Source organism: Hesperophylax consimilis, chromosome 27 (assembly GCF_061612785.1).
Source record: "Hesperophylax consimilis isolate HC1 chromosome 27, BYU_Hcon_1.0, whole genome shotgun sequence".
Lineage (NCBI taxonomy): Eukaryota > Metazoa > Arthropoda > Insecta > Trichoptera > Limnephilidae > Hesperophylax > Hesperophylax consimilis.
Window position 1 is genome coordinate 19854197 of NC_142862.1, and position 20816 is coordinate 19875012.

Genomic DNA, 20816 nt, shown 5'->3' on the forward strand with positions numbered 1-20816 from the left:
TTAGATCACATTTATAGGGATTTAGTGTTCAGTGTCAAAAACACTAGATTATGGTTAACTTTTTTTGATTTATTTATTTATTTTACCATTTATTACCAAAGAGCCTTATTTTTAGATACATCTTCTGACCTTGTTACATGTCCTGGTAAATGACCGGTTAGTGGCAGAAGAAGTCGGGGACGCCCGGGGAAGACACGGCACGATCAAGTGAACCAGATACTCGAGTCGGGCCATGTCAAGAGTCAGAATAATAGAAGAATATGTATGAGACGATTTATGAATGTGATTGAGACAAGGATGTGTGCCAAGACCGAGTTGTTTGGCAGTTTGTCCTCTCTGCCTATCCCTTTGAGAAACGGTGTGATGTTTAGTTAGTAGCTGAGTTGTCCAAAGTGTCAGGTTCCTACCAAATATTGTCAGGTTCCTACCAAATATTGTCAGGTTCCTACCAAATATTGTCAGGTTCCTACCAAATATTGTCAGGTTTTTCGTAACCCGAGAAGATTTTCTTTCTTTAATAAATTAAAATTGCCTAATTATACTAAATTTTTACCCTTGATTTCGTCGTTAAATATTTAACAAAAAATGAAAATGGTCCAAAAAGACACTGGCTGGCAATATTCAGCGAATTCCATTTACACAGCTGTTGAAAACACAAATAAAGCCACTGTTTGCGTCGATCTATATTTATATAATACAGTTGACCTTGTGCAACCTAGGCAATAAATCAGGCATTCAATTGTCACAATTTGTTTGCATTGACGTACATTTTTTTGTCCAATACACAATCATTATTTTGTGAATAAAAAAATTTACGTGTAACAATAAAATTATTGGGTAATTGGAGTGTAATGCCCAAATAAATTACGAAACTTACTCGGTAATCTGATGAGTAATTTTTATTTAAAACGTTAATTTGAAGCAGTCAAGTAGATAATTTTTTTTTTTTAAAGACAAATAACCTAACAATATTTGAATTACTTCCAATATCATCATTATGAGCGGGAAATGTTTCTCGTGTAATGATGGAAGACTTAACAAATTATTATCCATAGCGACTAATTATTGCTTATAATTATTTGTTATCCTTTGTGCTATGCATAAAAAAAATTGTCTTATAAACATTAATTAATCATTAAAAAAAATGGAAGACTTAGCCAGCAGAGGATTGCATCCGTAATGTCTGTGTGGGGACCCATGGCCTTGGACCGGTACACTGCTAACGTGGATAGTATGTAAATTTGTGGAATTTTGTTACCCGCTTAGCAACCTTAGGTTAAATGAAATTAGTTATGTATGTATTTAGTATACATTAACACAAAATTACATATTGATAGGTGGGTCAATATGTGGGCTCCAATTCACTTATGGTGCCAATGTCCTGCCCTGGTGGGAACTAGGCTCAGATACCTGGGGAGACATACAGTAGAACCAGAAGACATAGCCACATACCCAATAACAACCCTGGTGAACTTTATTAAAGGGACTGGGTTGTTGTTAAAGGATTGAGGTAAAATGGGAGATAGTACAATGGGCCTCTGGCCTAAGTGCTCACGGGAACTACGTGTAAACCGTCTACGCCCTTTAAAAAAAAAAAATAGTATACATTTTTATCACATTCGTAATACCCAGTTTAACCTTTGTACACCGAACTCCTGCGACCTAATGCCTCTTTTGTGTGCTGACGCTAAATTATAGCGGGACACGCCGTGCGCCAGCTGATTTTACTTTCGTAATAACTCACTCTTCTTTTGCAAAATTATGTTTTTGTAAATGGTACCGTCTTATCAGATAATGTGTTTATATATTTATAAGGATAGTATATAAACTACCATAAGTAGTTTCCCCAGAATAACTACTTATATTCAGAGAAATTATTTTTTTTCTCATATTTTCCATAAATTAGAGTTTTTCACAATAAAAAATAAGCGTTGAAGAATGACGCAGCATTAACTTTGTTATTATTTTTAAATGGCTGTTCTCTACGAAATTAAAAATACACCATTATAGTTATATATTTTTGGAGTATTATGCCATGCTGCGCCACCTCCTTATTTAGCCAAAGTTTCGGACAGCATTACAGTGTCCATCGTCAGAGCAGATGTGTAAAAGATGCCTGATGTCGGCATAATACCTCAAAAATAAATACTTTTGGCCATGAAAATCTCAAATCATATGGTATCCAATTGTTTATTTTGTTGGCAATCGAATAAGATTTATTTTATTAAACTACCAACATTTTTTACGATACAAAATCCTTTGAAAAGAAAGTAAGTTTTAAATAGCATGCAATAGTCAAGGCGGTATTCAACGGGTACGAATTTTTCGTGGTCTACAGGCACTTCTGACACTCAAAGTGTTATTGGAAAAATACATTTTTCTTAGAATTTTATTTGGAAAACCAACAGTTATAATATTTATTATGTTTGGTAAAATGTATTTAATTATTCAACCAATAATAGGTTTTCACCGATGGTATGTACCTACTGATAAAGTTTGTTAAACTGATAATAAAAATATTTATGTAAAAATACCTATATGGCAGTGGAGGTCCGTAACTTGTCAGTGAGCTAGAGTGTAAAAGATTGAAAAATACAACATTAATGATGTTTTTTTTAATTTTTTTATATTTCAGTTTGAGGAAGCGTAGAATCCTCAAACTGAAAAATCTTCATACAAAAAATTGAAATTTGGATGAATATAAAAATAAACAACATCAATAATGTCTTGTTTTTCAATCTTACCTCTCTAGCTCACTGAAAAGTCACGGACCGCCACTGATGGTATGGTTATAAAATTTGTGCAAGGTACCTATGAAATGCAGGTGACTTAACGTAATAAAAAATGTTACTTTACATGATAAAACATTATGATAGGGTTTGATAAAAAAAATTACAGGTTACACTGAAGTCCTCTATGGAGATATGCTGCAAAATCTGATTTCGTAATTAATTTTAGATTCCTAAGATTAATTGGTGGTTTCTTAAATAGCTTTCATAATATATTTTTGGAAATTTTTCTGTTATTGGGTAAATTTTAACCAATATAGAAAAAAAATCACGTTTAACATTTCTGTTAAAGAATCCGATAGTTCCTTTCCGTGAAAGTAAATTATTTAATTAGTTTTTAAAAAAAATTTTTACATTACTATTGTACTTTTTTTTAATAATTGAACCGCCTCAGCAAAATATTTTTTATTTATTAAGTTATAAATTGAAATTTTTTACCTAAGAATCCACATGATAACCCTCCATTAGTATTCTGGGTAATGAGGAGAACATATTATGGTAGTTAGTCCCAGAATTTCTGCACTGAAAAAAAATCCTGACTTCTAGTAAAAAGTATCAGAATGGAAAGCATAAAAGAGGTTAAAAACGTGTACAAACATTGGCGACAATGCCCACTAACACAAACACACTAAAATAGTCTATTGGATGGGAGCTCGTTGTTCCAAAGGTTAAATTAATTTGAACGATTGCAGCACCCTTTTTCTTTATTACTATCATAGACATATGAATATTAGTAGACCTGCCCTAAGTGATTAAAAGCGTATTATCCCCACTCCCCATACCGGTTCCATTGGAGCCGGCTGTGCTCGCGTATGGCCTCAAGTGAAATTTGAAAACGTGACGTCATCATTCTTGTGCGAACTATGGTCGAGGCATCATCGGTTCATTTTACGAAATAACACGGCAAAATGTTGACTTGTGCTATGAAAACTTGTAAAAATAGATGTGAAAAAGAGAATAAACCCAATTGTCGTATTACATTCCATATATAAGCATCATTTTACTTTATTTTAAGCATATTCACATCGTATAATATGGATCAGTTGTAGAAACATAATATACTATCACATCGAGAAACGTCTGGACGCGAAACACAAAGCTGGTTGGTTGCTGGGAAGTAAATTATGAACATTTATAAAAGTGTCTTAACTAAATACTTAAACGAAATATTCGACTCTGAAAATAGAACCGAATTTTTTTGCCGAATTTGGACTTCGCAAATTTGTTCATAACGTGGCGAGTAATTTGCGCTCCCATGTAAAAATGTCTATTCATTCAAAAGCAGATTTTACTTTTAAGAAGTAAATGGTGATATTATAATGCGAGATGCCTATTTACTGTCAGATTGATTTATTGACGAATCACAGTCAGCTTCACCCCCTTCGTTCTTCAACAGTTGATTTCACCCCTCGCCATTATCTTCTCGTCTATTAATTCCTATGTCTGTGATTACTATGCATTATTTGTCAGACTGCTGTGAATATTTTTGTATATATTCAATGAATAATATGATGTGTTTGTTGTTTCAGGTAGGTGGTTTCACCTTCTCCGGCCATTTCACCTGGATTGACATTCAACAGGTCGATCTCGCCCGGAGGGAAAGTGAAATCTCTGCCACAAGGTAATATTTATGTACTATACCTTAGCTACCTCAGTCAGAGTTCACACAAACATAATACTCGCAGACAGTGGCGGCTCGTGACTTTTGGGAGTACTAATATTATTAAAAATGCCATTTTTGATGTTGTTGTAGCTGAACACGGTTTTTAATTTTTTTTCGAAAATATCAGTTTGGCCGTGAAAAAATTATTTTCACCTACAACAATCAATAATGCCAATTTTTGCAATATTAACACTCTAGTACACCCAAAAGTCACTAGCCGCCATTGCTCACAGATGCATTGCTTGCCTACATTATGTTTCAAACTTGTTATTCGACTTCAGAAAAAGAATTTTCATTGACATTGAAAAAAGTTCATCTTTGATCAAATATAATGTACATACTGTAAAAACTTTTCTAATGTGTAAATTCAATACAACACAAATTTGGGATGTGTGTATTAGTGCATATGTATGCACTTTCCACAGTGATGAACTTGCGAAACGTCACTGAGAAACAGCTTTCATTCTTGTTTAAGCCTGGTTATTGTTTTTAGCGACAAAGAGACAATGAATATTCAAAAAGTTTTATATTTTTATAATATGTATTCAAAACGAACTTTTGTCATTTTCTTTTCTTCGAATAACTAAACAAACATGCTGTATGCAAGCAATGCATCTGCGTGTATACTGTGTTCGGGTCAATTCTGGTTGTGATACCTGTACCACTTTATGAAATGCAATAAAAAAAATCTGCAATTTTTTTAATTTTTTCTTAAGCAAATCAGCGGCAAAGTTCGCAAATGTAAAAGTCACCACGTACGCGGCAAAGTCACCCCATCATCGGCAAAGCTACCTTATCAGTATTGCCTTTACTAATATTATGGTCTCTCATGGGTTGGTTGGTTGGTTGTTTGGTTGCAGGTCCCCCACCATGGCGGGAGGACTGTTTGCCATGGACCGCAAGTACTTCTGGGAGGTGGGCTCCTACGACGAACTCATGGACGGCTGGGGAGGAGAGAATCTGGAGATGAGCTTCCGCATCTGGCAGTGTGAGTACCTCTTCTTCTTATTTACTCTTTATCTATCCGTAACTTGATGGCATCCGAACATTTGAACAATTGCAAAATGTGTGTTATTTTACAATTCATACAAAATAATAATAATAACATGGCATTTATATAGCGCAGTTTAGTGTCATTTCACTTCAAGTGCGCTTTACTATAACAAACTTAAGAACGGTAATTTAATAGTGGTCATGTTCTTAAAATTATTCCTACAGTGTGCCTTATCCAATACAGATCTAATATTATAACACTTAGGGGGTATTTCACTATGTCGGGCTAAATATCTGACTAGATATCCGTTGGCTGGCTTTAAAGATCAGAATAACTTCGTTATTCAACGGCGACCGTTTCACCATTGTTTTGAGCTTCCGGATAGATAACACTCGAAATAGTCTGGCAACATCGCAAAATGTTTGCAGTTACTCCATCTACTGCCACGGCTGTCATGCGTCACAGTCCGCACACCGCAAAGTGTGCATTTTTTTGGTTATGTTATGTTGATTATCAGGTCATTTTAGATAGATTCGTGTCGAATTAATACATTGTTTCTTATTTTGAACACAATCAAATAATTCAGGATGGATCATACAAGCATTCAAATTCATTCTACAAAATTCGATTCACTTCTCCTCTGTCAAACTCGGAATGTTTTGACGCCATCTTTGATTCGAGGAATAGCGCCTAACGTGAGGTTCGAGCACTGATTAGTCAAATCGAACTTTAACCCGAGCGTTAGCGTTATTCAGATATAGTGAAAACGAAAAAATGACTAATCCGCGGATTTGTGCTTAGTCAGAACATAATCAGAGATAGTGAAATACCCCCTAAATATACTGTTTATACAAAGTGATGACAAAACTTAGAATAACAATAGCAGCAGGACAGGACAAAAGAAGAACATTAAAACTTCTGAGCAGACAATTAAAAAGGTACAATAAGGAGGCTGCCGAAACCAAACAATTACCGGAAGTTTTAGAATTTGGCTTATTATAAAATATTGAAAAGAAGTTAAGATTTATGAATGGTAAATTTTTTTAAATAATTTTGTTTTTAAAGTCCCGTTTAAATTCAGCCAAATTCTGGAGATTAGTATGAGCTGAGGGAAGTCTATTCCAGATGAGCGGGCCTGCTACACGAAAAGAGAGATCATAGTAAACGGCTCGATTTGGCCTAGAAAGTTCGATTAGACAATTATTAACATCTCTATCTGCTGACCTTAGAGTAAGCTGTCTATTGCTTTAAGTTTTGTCAGACACGTAGTTCCGATATATAGGCTGGTGCCATTTCTTGCATTGCTTTGAAAAATGTATTATACAGGGTGTATCGGCACGTACCCGACAAACTTTAACCAGCTATTCCTTAGCACATTTGGAGTAAAACATGTTATGGGCACTTTGCTGTCCGGTAACATTTTTTTTTAATAAAAAATTTATTATTCATATTTTCACCACATGTCACCAATGTTTTATCCTTTGTCAAAGTTTGAAAACCCGTCTGGCAATATTTTGTTCGAGTTTCGTTGAATAATGTACGTACGTACCTACGTTGGCGCGCTTTTACAATCACAACGAAATGGCACGGCACCATTCGTCTCATTTTTAAATATTATTATTTAGTGTGTACGAAAGAGCGAGGACACTTTTTGACACACTTGCTAATAACAGCTGTTGTACACGAGAAAAAATGCAAATGACAGTGACGGAGTGTGGATTTTTTATTTATTTTTTGTTTTTAATGGAAAAAAAATGTTACCGGACAGTGAAGCGCCCATAACATTTTTTACTCCAAATGTGCTGAGGAATAGCTGGTTGAAGTTTGTCAGGTACGTGCCGATACACCCTGTATATTTGCAGCACGTTCCAGATTGATACGTTAATACCACTTAGTATCGCCCTAGAAAAATATCACCATTCAGAATCATTAATTGACATGGCTAATTGACTTTAACGTGCTAACCACAATCTTCTTCTTCCCTTACAACTTCCACTCTTTCCAGCTTCACTTCATACCTGAATTTGGGATACCGTAGTCCCCCTGGTTCCGTTCAGTTTGAACTCTTGTGTGGTATTTGCATAATTATTTGTGTTTATTTTAGGTGGTGGTGCTCTGGAGACTATCCCGTGTTCCCGCGTGGGCCACGTCTTCCGGGAATTCCACCCATACAGCTTCCCCAATGACCAGGACACTCACGGTAACTAACACTTTTACAAATTACTCATTTAAAATAATATATGTTCATAATTAAATTCATATGTAACTTTGATGTAATATTAATTTTCTTATAATTAAACTATCCATAATATGTAAATGAAATCCTCAGCACGGGAGATCCCAGTGAGGATATCATTATATCTATTTGTTACAAAAAAATATATAATAAAACACTATTATTATCATTAATATATTTGTAGTATAGTATATTTTCGGCACGTTCCAGAGTGGAAGATACTTTCAGTATCGCCCTGGTCTAAGACCACCAATCAGATTTGAAACATTGCTTGAAATGGCTTTGGCCGTGTTTGGTGGCCAGATCTGAATAGCCAGGTACTTCCCCACCTTCCTCTTCCTGTCTCCTTCCTGTATATAGTCTCACTGGCTCCAAACGGTTGGGAGCAGTTGAGACTCTTGTGCAGTATTCACATAAAAAAATAATAACCCTTTGGAATAAAAGTTTCTATCTGATGTGGCATTGTTGGTTCTATGACAAAACAGAACATTGATGATAAAGTTAATGATTTTTTTTTTTTTTTTTTTCGGAATAACTTTATTGAGTAAAACCTCAAATTGTAATATTTAAATATTGAAGACAATATTAGTGATTTCTAAACGAAAATCTGGAACAGAAAAACAGAAAAACTATAAAAGGACTAAATAGGACTAGATGTGACCGTATCCTTTTTCTGATTTTTCTGTTCCAGATTTTCGTTTAGAAATCACTAATATTGTCTTCAATATTTGAATTTTTTTTTTTAAATTTATTCATTTATTGATTTATTAACGGCTATTTAATTATTTTATTAACAGAGGAATAGTAAAAATTATACAATACATATTTATCAGTAACAATCTTTTGTATTTGTGTAAGTGATAAATTAACGTTGTCCACTGACTCTGGTATAATTATTTCCTCCATAAGTATTCTGAGCATTGAGGAATACATATGGTAGTTAGTCCCAGAATTTCTGCACTGAAATAAATCCCAACATCTAGTAAATACCTAGCCTTATCTATTCCTTTATCATGTTCTGTTTTGTCACCGTTCGGTTTTATGCGGTTACCGTCAATGCTTTCCGATAATGAACATTAAATTGACTATCTCTTGAGCCCATTATCGCATGACATTGCCGTGTCAGATGAAACTTTGGTAAGCCAAGGGGCCGATATATTCATGGCTGGGATTAAAAGCAAACCCAGATTTATTTTGTAACATTCTTTATCTTGTCAGCTAATTACAGTTTGACTAAAAGCTTTAACGAGCTGACAATCTGCATTTGAATAAAATCAATTTGATGTTCATCAAATTTCTAATTATTTTAAAAACAAAACACTTGATTTGTTTCAGGAATCAACACAGCGCGTTTGGCTCATGTTTGGATGGACGACTATGCAAAGTATTTCTTCCAGGAGAGACAAGATTTAGCGGTAATTTAATGTTACTGTATCTTATAGTATTTCATGTTGTTGTCGAATGAATGACTCAACCTTCAAGTTTTTTTTTATTGAGCGGAGACGGTTTAAATATAGTTCCCGTGAGCACTTAGGCCATAGGCCCATTGTGCTATCTCCCATTTTACCTCATTCCTTTAACAGTCACCAGGTCCCTTTTATAAAGTTCACCAGGGTTGTTATTGGATATGTGGCTATGTCTTCTGGTTCCACAATGTGTGTTCCTAGGTCTCATCTTTCCTCTCCAATCCCCCTTGGTTCCCTGAAGGGCCCACAAGGGAAGAGAGCCTCATCTCTCCTCTCCAATCCCCTTTGGTTCCGTGAAGGCCTCACAAGGGAAGAGTTCACGGAAGTGGCCTCATCTCTCCTCTCCACTCCTCCTTGGTTCTGTGAAGGCCCCACAAGGGAAGAGTTCACGGAAGTGGCCTCATCTCTCCTCTCCACTTCTCCTTGGTTCCCTAAAGGTCCCACGAGGGAAGAGGAACTCATCTCTCTTTTGCACTCCTCCTTGGTTCCCCGAAGGCCCCATGGGGGAAGAGTCCACTCCCCGTTTGGTTCTCTGAAGGCCCCACGACGAATGAGTCCACTCCCCCTCGGTTCCCTGATGGCCACACGAGGAAAGAGGGCCTAATCTCTCCTCTCCACTCCTCTGTATTTCCTCAAAGGCCCCAAGATGAAAGAGGGTTACGTCTCTCCTCTCCACTCCTCCGTGGTTCCCTGTTGGCCCTGCAACGGAGTAGTATACTCTTCCTTGGTTCCCTGAAGGCCCCACGAGGGAAAACGGTCTCGTCACTCCTCTCCACTCCTCCTTGGTTCCCTGAAGGTCCCACGATGGAAGAGGACTTCGTCTCTCTTCTCCACTCCTCCTTGGTTCCCTAAAGGCCCCAGGATGGAAGAGGGTTTCGCCTCTCTTCTCCACTCCTCCTTGGTTCCCTGTAGGCCCCGCAACAGAGGAGTCTCCATCCTCCTTGGTTCCCTGAAGGTCCCACAGTGGAAGAGGACTTCGTCTCTCTTCTCCACTCCTCCTTGGTTCCCTAAAGGCCCCAGGATGGAAGAGGGTTTCGCCTCTCTTCTCCACTCCTCCTTGGTTCCCTGTAGGCCCCGCAACAGAGGAGTCTACTCCTCCTTGGTTCCTTGAAGGTCCCACAATGGAAGAGGACTTCGTCTCTCTTCTCCACTCCTCCTTGGTTCCCTAAAGGCCCCAGGATGGAAGAGGGTTTCGCCTCTCTTCTCCACTCCTCCTTGGTTCCCTGTAGGCCCCGCAACAGAGGAGTCTACTCCTCCTTGGTTCCCTGAAGGCCCCATAGCGGAAAAGTCCACTCCCCCTTGGTTCCATGAAGGCCCCACGAGGGAAAAAGTCTTCGTCTCTCCTCTCCACTCCTCCTTGGTTTCCTAAAGGCCCCACGATGGAAGATCACTTCGTCTCTCCTCTCCCCCTTGGATAACTTCCCTGAAGGCCCCGTGAGGGAAGAGGGTCTTGTCTCTCACACCTTGGCGTGGGATGGCTATTGCCGGTTGGGTTTCCACTCCCTGAGCGATGAGATTGCTCAATGTTTCGTTCAATAAGCTATCAAATGTCTGCCTGCAGCGTATGTTAACACGTTGAGATGAGAACTCAAACCTGGGGAAATGCGTATTCGCTGACTCAGTACAATACAGGAGAAGTGGATGCGTTAGACTAACCCTACCAAGTATCGCAGGGCTCTGGAACATTGGTAGGATGGAACAAGCAGCGTAGGACCGCGAGAACTGTAGGAGCCTGGTTAAACAGGGCTATTGGATATTATAGGGTTTCAGTCCTCAGCAATGACAGAATGAGAAGCACCACTATGGATATGTAATAAATGTTTTTGTTTGTATTTGCAGGAAGTGGTAAGTGCGGAGGACGTGGGCCACCGCAAGATCCTGAGGGAGAAGCTGAACTGTAAGCCGTTTAAGTGGTACCTGCAAAACGTGTATCCTGAGAAATTTGTGCCCGGAGAGAATGTGGTCGGCCATGGGAGGTTAGTTACCTGCTTCTAACTCTTGGGGTGTCTTCTCCTGGTGATTACCATTCGGTCTTCTGTAGTTCAAACGGAGAGTATCAGAGCAGAAGGATAATTTCAGTATCGTCCTCATGATAGACCACCACTCAGATTTAAAACATTGCTCGAAATGGCTTAAACCGTGTTTGGTGACCAGAAGACTTTTCTCCTTCCTCTCCTCCCTACCTTCTGCCTTACAATATACCCCAATTGGGGATGCCATAGTCCCACACCTCTGGAAGCAGTTGGGACTCTTGTTTGGTATTCACTTACTGGCAGAGCAGTAAAAGCTATGACTGAGTTCAGAAGTCATGGCTTCTGAACTGCCCAATATATGTAAATTAACTTCCATTTAAATTAAATGTATTCTCGAAATCTCACTGTTGTAAGACAATAATTCACCATTGAAAGTTGTTTGGAATAATTGTTTTCAGCTGTTAAATATTGAAACGATCTTCTTTAGCAACTTTTTTTTTGTTGTTTGTTTTTGGGGTGTTATGCCGTGTTGTGCTAACTCCTTCTTTAGCCGACGTTTCGGACAGCGTTGCAGTGTCCATCATCAGGGCAGATCCGGTAGATCCGAAGATGTGTAATTTTTGGTTGTCGAGTTTGTGCTTATTTATTTGTGGCCTGGGCCCGTCCAAGTGCGAAATGCAAGCGAAAGTGGCGACATCTTGTGGCGAATTGTGAAAGCACAGTATTTATGTTAGCCTGGGGCCCATCCAAATGAAACGTCGGCTAAAGAAGGAGTTAGCACAACACGGCATAACACCCCAAAAACAAACAACAAAAATGCTTTTGGCCGTGAGAATCTAAAAAAATTCTTTAGCAACTAATCATGTGCATTAGAAAAACATCTGAGAGAAAAGGTTATTTGATGTGACCCTAATTTTTTTGCTAACTGGGTAATTGCTGTAACTCACGAGCTATTGCAGCAACCTTCACACCTACCATGCTCTTCGAAATCATACGGTGTTTAAATTTGTAATTATTACCTTTGTTTTCTGCTAGGTGAAGTCGGGGAATTTGAGTCTGTATTTGTTGCAATCTTAGAAATGAGGATTAATTTATTTTGATATAATTAATATTGAATAAATCGTCAGGTTCATGAATCCAGCCAAGAAGCTCTGCATCGACACGTTGGGTGCCGGCAATGACGATTCCTTCCCTGGCCTCGGGGTCTACCAGTGCCATGACATACTCTATCCCTCGCAGCACCTCAGTCTCTCTGTGGACGGGGAACTCAGGACGGAGGAGAGGTGTGCCATGATACAATACAAACGGTAAGCAACTTTCAATATTGAATCATTCACAAAATTCACAAATCTATCCAAGAAGCTCTGCATCATCTACCATCCCAGTCGCTTTGTAAACGGAAAACTCTCTCGGAGGAGACGTATGAGAGTCACTTTCAATATCGAATCAATTGTCAAGTTCACAAATCCATCCAAGAAGTTCTGGATTGTCTACCAGTGCCACAAATTGCTCTACCCATATCAGCACCTCAGTTTACCTGTAGACGGATCTCAGTACCAAGAAATGAGTCCCTGTATTGTGATGAACTAATACATTGAGTAAACGAGTCTATTGGTTGTAATGAATATCAATGTTGCAATGAACTATTAAATTGTAAACAGTCTATGTGTTGCAATGAACTGGTAAATTGTAATCAGTCTCTGTTACAATGAACTGATAAATTGTAATCAGTCTCTATGTTGCAATGAACTGGTAAATTGTAATCAGTCTCTATGTTGCAATGAACTGGTAAATTGTAATCATTATGTATTTTATAATGAGTTTCTTTGTTGTAATGCCTTTTTGTAGTTGTGATAATAATATTTAATATCCCATTTTTCTTCCAGGGATGACGACGCCAGCCATGAAGTTGTGATGGACGATTGCCACAAGCAGAGGAAGGATCAGGTAAACATTTCACTATTATTATTATTTATTTAGACATACACAGTTCGTTATACAAATGATAAGTTGTGCTTTTTACTATTTTGTGACATGCCTCAAAAGATAGTCGCTAAACTGTCTGTGAGTGACGTTAAAAATGTCAGCGGTCATTGGTTAGCGCGTTCTGATAAGCAGAAGTTCTCGTTTTTGGGGCATAAACAGTACATGAGTTCTCCCACGAGTACTTGGTAGGAATGTACAAGTTAACCTCTGTCAACTTGTATTTTTTTAAAAGTTTTCCTAAAAATGTTTTTCGGCCTAGATTCTCTCCTTTTATAATGGTAATTTCCCCAGGAATGGAGCTTGCTAAAGACTAACCAGATCCGGCACGAGGAGACAAAGCTGTGTCTGGACACGCGCGGCCGTAGCAGCGGCGACCAGCTGGTGGCGGCCGCATGCGACCCCGACTCCAAGGGCCAGAAGTGGCGCATGGAGTTCAACCAGCGCAATAAGATGGGGCAGCTGGAGACCAATTTTGATGGTCAGTATACCAGTTATTTTAATTTCACCATTTGTCTCAACTGCCCAGAGTCAGTAGCTTAACTAATTGAGGTATGCTGTGTAGTATTGTATCAAAATACAACTAGCCGTTAGCGCCCAACGCTATTGATGAAAATTTTCCCCAACAGTCAACATGGTAATACAATTGATAATACACACAAATATTATTCAATACAACTCAGTTGGAGACTATGTACTCTTTTAACAGTCTTTGTGCTAAATAAAAACAAACATTTTGTGACGTCTCTGTGGATATTCTCATCCAATACAACTAGTGTGTTGCGTCTAGCGATTCTACCGGTGTCAAATAAAATATAGTTTTTGCCATTATGAAAAACCGTCCTCACAGTTGGAACCCTCAACTTTGGAATTCCCTAGTACAGGGTTTTCCAATAAGAGGTGTTGTTTTGATATTCAATCGTAAAAGATCAATGGTTTCGTTGCTTGTGTGGCACGTAGCGCCGTTTTGTTGAAAGTAAACATCGTCCAGATCAATACCATCCAATTCCGGCCATAAAAAATCATTAATCATCTCTCGATAGCGCAATCCATCACCGTAATTGTTGCTCCAGCCTCATTTTCGAAAAAGTAAGGTCCAATGACTCCGCCGGACCATAAACCGCACCAAACAGTCACACGTTGAGGATAGAGAGGCTTTTCAACAATAACTTTTGGGTTTTCCGAGCCCCAGATGCTACAATTTTGCTTGTTGACGAAGCCACCGAGGTGGAAATGGGCCTCATCACTCAAGATGATTTGCATTTGATTCACTCAAGTGAATTTTAATAATTTCAATGCGTTGTTGAAGCGTGTATCATTCCATTTTTATTTTGTTTCTACTTGTCAAATGTTAAAAAATGACAGCTTCAAAAGTAACATCTACCGAAATAGTGGGCTATTCCAAATAACACCTCTTATTGGAAAACCCTGTATTATTAGGATCGTTATTTTGTTTTTTTTTAGTGTTCGCGTCTACGTCGGCATTATTTTCAACGGTTATATTCATCAGTTTTCAATCATCAAGACTAGTAGCAATGACATTTTTTCGTATTTTTCGTCAATGTTGAGTACTAACTTTGTGCGGTTAAAGAAGGCATTAGAGAGGAGAAGGAGACAGAAAGAAGAATGTTTGGAAGTAGGTTTATACTGTGATCAATGTTTAATGTGTGCCGCTTCCGCTTTTTTTTTTGAAGAAAGGAACGTTCCTTGATTTTTGTTTTGCGTTGTATACACAAAAACAAAAGATCGTATTTCTCACCATGACAGTAAGAGAGATACAACGATTTCTACGAGACCCAATGAGCTGTTCCCAAAAGTTAAGAAATTAACCTGATAGGTTATAATATATTCTGCAGATAAGTTGATGGGCCGTACACACAATGAAAAAAATAGAGAGAATGTTGATTGTAATCATTTGATTTTTAATCTGTCCCCATTATCGCCTTCCAGAAATAGACGGCAACTCCTTTGGCCTGCACGGGGACGAGAATGGGCCCCTGCCCGCCGCGCCCCCCAAGAAGAAGGGGCTCCGCAAGGGGGTGCGCCGGGGCCCCTCCAGCGGCTCCAGCGTTAGGGCGGGCGGGGACCCAAGCAACGAGGTGCTCGCCAAGCCGCAGGGAGGCTTTCCGGGAAAGTTCCGGGTACCGAGCTACGAGAGTAACAGGCTCAGATAACCTGAGAAGATAAAACTCATCAATCAACCAGTTGGATAGTCAGACACTTCCTAAAACTCAACAACCACAGTTGTTTGTAAAAGTGTACCCTCCATCTGGTTCAATAATCAGATTGCTCTCAATTTAAAAGAATTAAATCAAAAGTCATAATCCAAAAGGCAGCTATACATTTGCAAAAGTTTCTAAATATATTAGAATGTGACTTTTGAAAATTTATAGCTGCCTTTTTGCTTATAATGGCAGAACACACCTCCTGGTGTTATTTTATTGTACAAAATGACATAATAAAATGCAGACGCATAGTAGTAATATTATTTGGTTAATAGAATATTGCTTTCCATTAGATAATGATATCTCAAAACTTAGTACATATTTGGAAATGTCTGACTAATGAACTGTACAATAATCCAAAAGAAGAAAAACATCGCAATAGTAGTAAAAATACTATTTTTAAATTTATTTTTACTTATTCGCTAAAAAAACTTGTCTTGTCAGGTTGCGATTAGCACAGAGCAGTTGTGACGTTTTATTTCTTGACAAGAATAGTTCACTAGGTTGTCAAGAAAAATGTCACAACTCACAATGGACGTCAAAAATGTAAACATAAAATATGCAAATTCAAAACTGACACAATTTGAAATATGACCCAAACTTTTGAGATTTCACAGTTAAAACTTTTGAGATTTCACAGTTAAAACCTTTGAAATTTTACAGTCAAAACTTTTGAGATTTCGCGGTAAAAATTTTTGAGATTTCACAGTTAAAACTTTTGAGATATTACAGTTAAAACTTTTGAGATTTCACAGTTAAAACTTTTGCTAACAAATTATCACATAAATCTAGAAACAAATCAGAGTTATTACCTGCAAAAAGTATGGAGTTATTCTGATTTGCATTAACCCCTATTTATTTCAAACAGCTTTAATGAAAACTTACTGATTCACGTGTCTGACATTGTTCGTTGGGACACTCGATATAATATTGCGGAAAAAACTCCCAAATAGCATTATCTGCAGTAAAATAGTGTGCCAATATTGATATCTACCCGGTAACATGGTATTTTATGAGTGTTTTCGGTTGTGTACCTACCTAGTAAAATAATGATAAATCAGTTCTTCCAAAGGTGTATTTTACAAATACATCCATCTGTCAAAAGACAAACGCATGTTTGACCAATCTTTAAACTGCATGAATTAAAATTGTTCTTTTCAGTTAACCAGCAGGAGCCGGCAAGAATATTCAATAAATAAAAATACATTTTTGTTAAGGCCAACTTGAAGACAATACCATACTTGATAAAGTGACATTTTGATTTTTGTGTTTAACAAATCCAGTAGAAGTAATATTCAAAGGCAAAACAAATGTATAAGGTCGACACTGCAATTGCAGCGCTCTGGCTCCTAAGGGTTAAGAGAGGTTTATAATTTTATTCTTTCAGATATTTTCTTATCTTTTGTGCAACACAGTTTTTTATTTTTATGTCTATTATACTTGTGATTTTTATGAAAATTATGAATCCTGTTTAGAAATTGGTGAAAATCGCAATAATTTTTCTTGTTACTTTTACTCAAATAGACCAATCTACAGTTATACCTACCATATTAAATAACAGAAAATACTGTAAAATCTCTTACAACAAAGTTTGTTTGTTAAAATATTGTAGAAACGTCTCACAATCAAAGATAATACTTTTTTTAAATACAATTTTCGCTCAAAAAGCATTTGTAAAAAATATTTTTTCTGATATAAAAATACCTAACTGTAGTTTGAATAATAATAAATCACTTAATGTATCATTAATTTTGAATGTATTCAAGATTATGTATAGTAAAATATATTTTTATTACATATTTTACATGTTATTTTATAAAATTATTGACAAATGCATATTGCGTATAAATTTTTTGGCTAAACATCCTTATTTAGAGTAGGTGCTAATTTTAGATTTCAAAATGTTTTTGATAATTGCCTGAAAAGTGCTTGAGATTTTTAAAACTTTTAATATTATATTTAAAAATGAATATTCAAAACAAAAATATCATTGCCATGTCAAATAATATTTTTTTATTTTATTTTAAGGAGATTATAATATATTTTATTTTTGTAAGATTTTTTTAAACAATCCAGGGGATACCCATACCAAAACTTTTGATCTGACCCACGGCCGTTTTCAAGAATTTGGGCCCAAACACTTGTTTTTGAGCTTTCACAGTTAAACCTCTTGAGATTTCACAGTTAAAACTTTTGAGATTTCACAGTTAAACCTCTTGAGATTTCACAGTTAAAACTTTTGAGATTTCACAGTTAAACCTCTTGAGATTTCACAGTTAAAACTTTTGAGATTTCACAGTTAAAACTTTGAGATTTCGCAGTTAAAACTTTTGAGATTTCACAGATAAAATTTTTGTGATTTCACAGTTAAAACTTTTGAGATTTCATAGTTAAAACTTTTGAGATTTGACAGTGAAAATTTTTGAGATTTCACAATTAAAACTTTTGAGATTTCACAGTTAAAACTTTTGAGATTTCACAGATAAAATTTTTGAGATTTCACAGTTAAAACTTTTGAGATTTCATAGTTAAAACTTTTGAGATTTGACAATGAAAATTTTTGAGATTTCACAATTAAAACTTTTGAGATTTCACAGTTAAAACTTTTGAGATTTCATAGTTAAAACTTTTGAGATTTCACAGTTAAAACTTTTGAGACTTCATAGTTAAAACTTTTGAGATTTCACGGTTAAAACTTTTGAGATTTCATAGTTAAAACTTTTGAGATTTGACAGTGAAAATTTTTGAGATTTCACAATTAAAACTTTTGAGATTTCACGCTTCAAATTTTTAAGCTTTAAGCTTGTAGCAAAGTTTAGTGTATCAAGCTGTAAGTATTTTATCAGAACATTGGCCCGCCACGATTCTTGAAGGTGGCTTTTAACCTTATGAAAGAAAAAAAGATTGGAAACCCTGGATTCAATCTCATTAAATGAATATGGGGTATTTTTAAAAAAACTTTATTCTCTGACCATTGTAAGCTTTCCGGTGGACCGGGCATTAACTCTGTACTTAATAGTATTGACAATAATTGAATAATGTTCGTTGACATAATGTAATATAGTATTTGATTTCCTAGTTTCGTAGTTTCTGGTATTTGGAATATAGCAAAATCCGTCCAATATAATGTGTAATAGGATAACTTAAATAATATCACTGATCACGATAAAACAGAATTACCAGGATATTTTAAGGATGTCTTTATTTTATGGTAACACCTACTCTTTCGTTTTTTTTTTTGTTGTGATTTATAGAATCTAAGAAATGGTAATTCTTTTATAAAAAATTTGGTCGTAGAGTGGAGGGCTGCTAATGATAGATTGCCTGGCGTCCTGCCAGCAGGACCTTGAGTACTTCTGGAAGGATGCAACTGTTTTTGTTTATAGCTCATTTATCATGTGTAGCATCAGGTTTAAATTTGAACAAAAATAAAGAGGATTTCCTTCTCATTCATGACTGCATAGAAAACCATTGCCTAGCTCGACGGACCTTCAGTCAGCACCTGATGGCGCTCGAGTATGGCACACAAGCTCACAGTACTGTTGGAAGGACCAGGAAGTATTTCAATAGACAAACCATCAGGCAATCTTTCATATTAATATCTCTCAGTTCCAGAGTGAGGGAAAATTTAATTTAATTTATACTTTGATTTTACATAATGAGTGGAGTGATAAATTTGTACATTTTAAATAAAAGAAACAACTGCCGATTTAGAAATCCTGCCCCTAATTTTAATTTGAACCACATATAAAAGGAACAAAGGGAGATATGGGATGGAAACGTTCCGACTGTCATCAAGCTACGACCGAACTACACAAACTATCAAAGCGGCAATGCAATTAAAGTGATGTGTTTGGTGTGTAGGTAGAAATAAAGGCGGGGGCCGCTGGGTTTACATCGGAAATGGTTTATCTCTAATTTGTTTCTATTGTCTATGGTTTGAACTCATCGCTCTGCTTGAAATACATATTTATATAGTTCCCGAGGGTGCTAAGTGCTAAACGCATTATTTATTTTTAGCGGGAACCTTACACTTAAAATGGGCCCCTAATAAAATTATATAGAACTCACATTATACTTTTAGTCCTCTAAATTAATGATCCATTATATCTAAATGGTTGTGAAATTAGAAAATTGATAAATAATGCACTAAAAGTCTGGCAAATAAACATTTAAAAAAAGAGGGTGATGCAATTCTTTAAATGGCAACATCAAGATGTTTAAAAAATAAAATAAAATGTAACTTAAAAATATTATGGTTTAGGTGTTCAGAAATTAGTGATGCCTTCCGGAAGGAAATGATTCTAAATCACATTCTAAGATTAATTAATATTCAATCATGTTATTTTTTAATGCTTTGTAAACAGATAATTGCAATGTATGTATGTATGAAAGAAGCCATTTAATACATAAAAACTATGAGTTATGTCATTGTTCCTGTCACACATAACCTTAAATTGGAATGTATTATAATTGTTACAAAATCGGCATTACTGGATGTTGCCATAGTAATGAAAAACGTTAGTTCCACTTTATTAAATTTTTACATTTTATCGCCAAACATTAAGGATAAGTTGTTTCAGAGAATTTGAACAATTCATCAAATATCAAAGTTTATTTTCAAGTTTGGTGAAGATTCTATATAAGTTCTGTTGTTATTTCATTTTTGTGAAACAATTGGCCAATAATGATATTTGATCAATTGTTCAAATTCTCTGAAACAACCCATTTTAAGTCTTATAAAAAAATTCTTGCCAAGAAAATGTCACTATTATAAATTAGAATATAAATTGTGTTTTAAATACTGGCAATAATACGCCATAGTTTGGTGGAGTATTGGGATGTGCACTTGTATTAGGGCCAAAAATACAGGGTTCAATTTCACTATTTCTAGACATAACAAATTGAGTTGGATGCAACAACAACTTATGATGAGATGTGCAATATTCACTTGTTACTTGTGTTCAAACTTTTGAATGTAGCTCCCCCCATCTGTGTAAAACCTACAGAAGTAATATTTACACAGCAGATAAAGAAGGGATTGGAGATACCAAAAAGGCAATAGGAGCAAAAACAGGTTGCGAGCGTTTAATTGTTATTGCATCCAATTATTGGAAAATATTGATATTTTTCCACAGAAATCTCATAATTAAATAATTCATAGTACTGATAATAAAATTGTTTAAATTTTAACATAATGTAAAATGCTATTTTAGTTATGTAGTACATAACTAAAATATATAAAAATTATGCAAATGTTTAGGTATCTGAATTTTTTTTGATACCTTCAATTAGCTGTTTCTCTTAAATCTGACAATAAAAATAGTTTGAAAGTACTTAGGTATTTAGTTAGCTAAAATTATAATGAATTGTAATATGAAATAATAATTATTATTGAAAAAAGTGCATTTATTTATAAATACGTAATTTTGGTGTGCCTTTATTTGTACATAATATAAAAATTATATTATATTCAAGATTAAAATG

General features: G+C 36.0%; 1 protein-coding gene across 1 annotated transcript in view; it reads left to right on the top strand.

Annotated features, from left to right (window-relative positions):
* The window catches only part of Pgant1 (Polypeptide N-Acetylgalactosaminyltransferase 1), a 55926-nt gene extending 38155 nt beyond the window's left edge, over window positions 1-17771 (top strand). Inside the window, exons 4-12 of the mRNA XM_089648109.1 lie at window positions 4319-4410; window positions 5313-5440; window positions 7551-7646; window positions 9018-9097; window positions 10988-11124; window positions 12249-12428; window positions 13008-13068; window positions 13399-13585; window positions 15055-17771. Of these exons, the coding sequence (XP_089504235.1) occupies window positions 4319-4410; window positions 5313-5440; window positions 7551-7646; window positions 9018-9097; window positions 10988-11124; window positions 12249-12428; window positions 13008-13068; window positions 13399-13585; window positions 15055-15278 (1185 nt within the window). The 3' untranslated portion in view covers window positions 15279-17771. The remainder of the gene's footprint in view (window positions 1-4318; window positions 4411-5312; window positions 5441-7550; window positions 7647-9017; window positions 9098-10987; window positions 11125-12248; window positions 12429-13007; window positions 13069-13398; window positions 13586-15054) is intronic.
* The last annotated feature ends 3045 nt before the right edge of the window (window positions 17772-20816 follow it).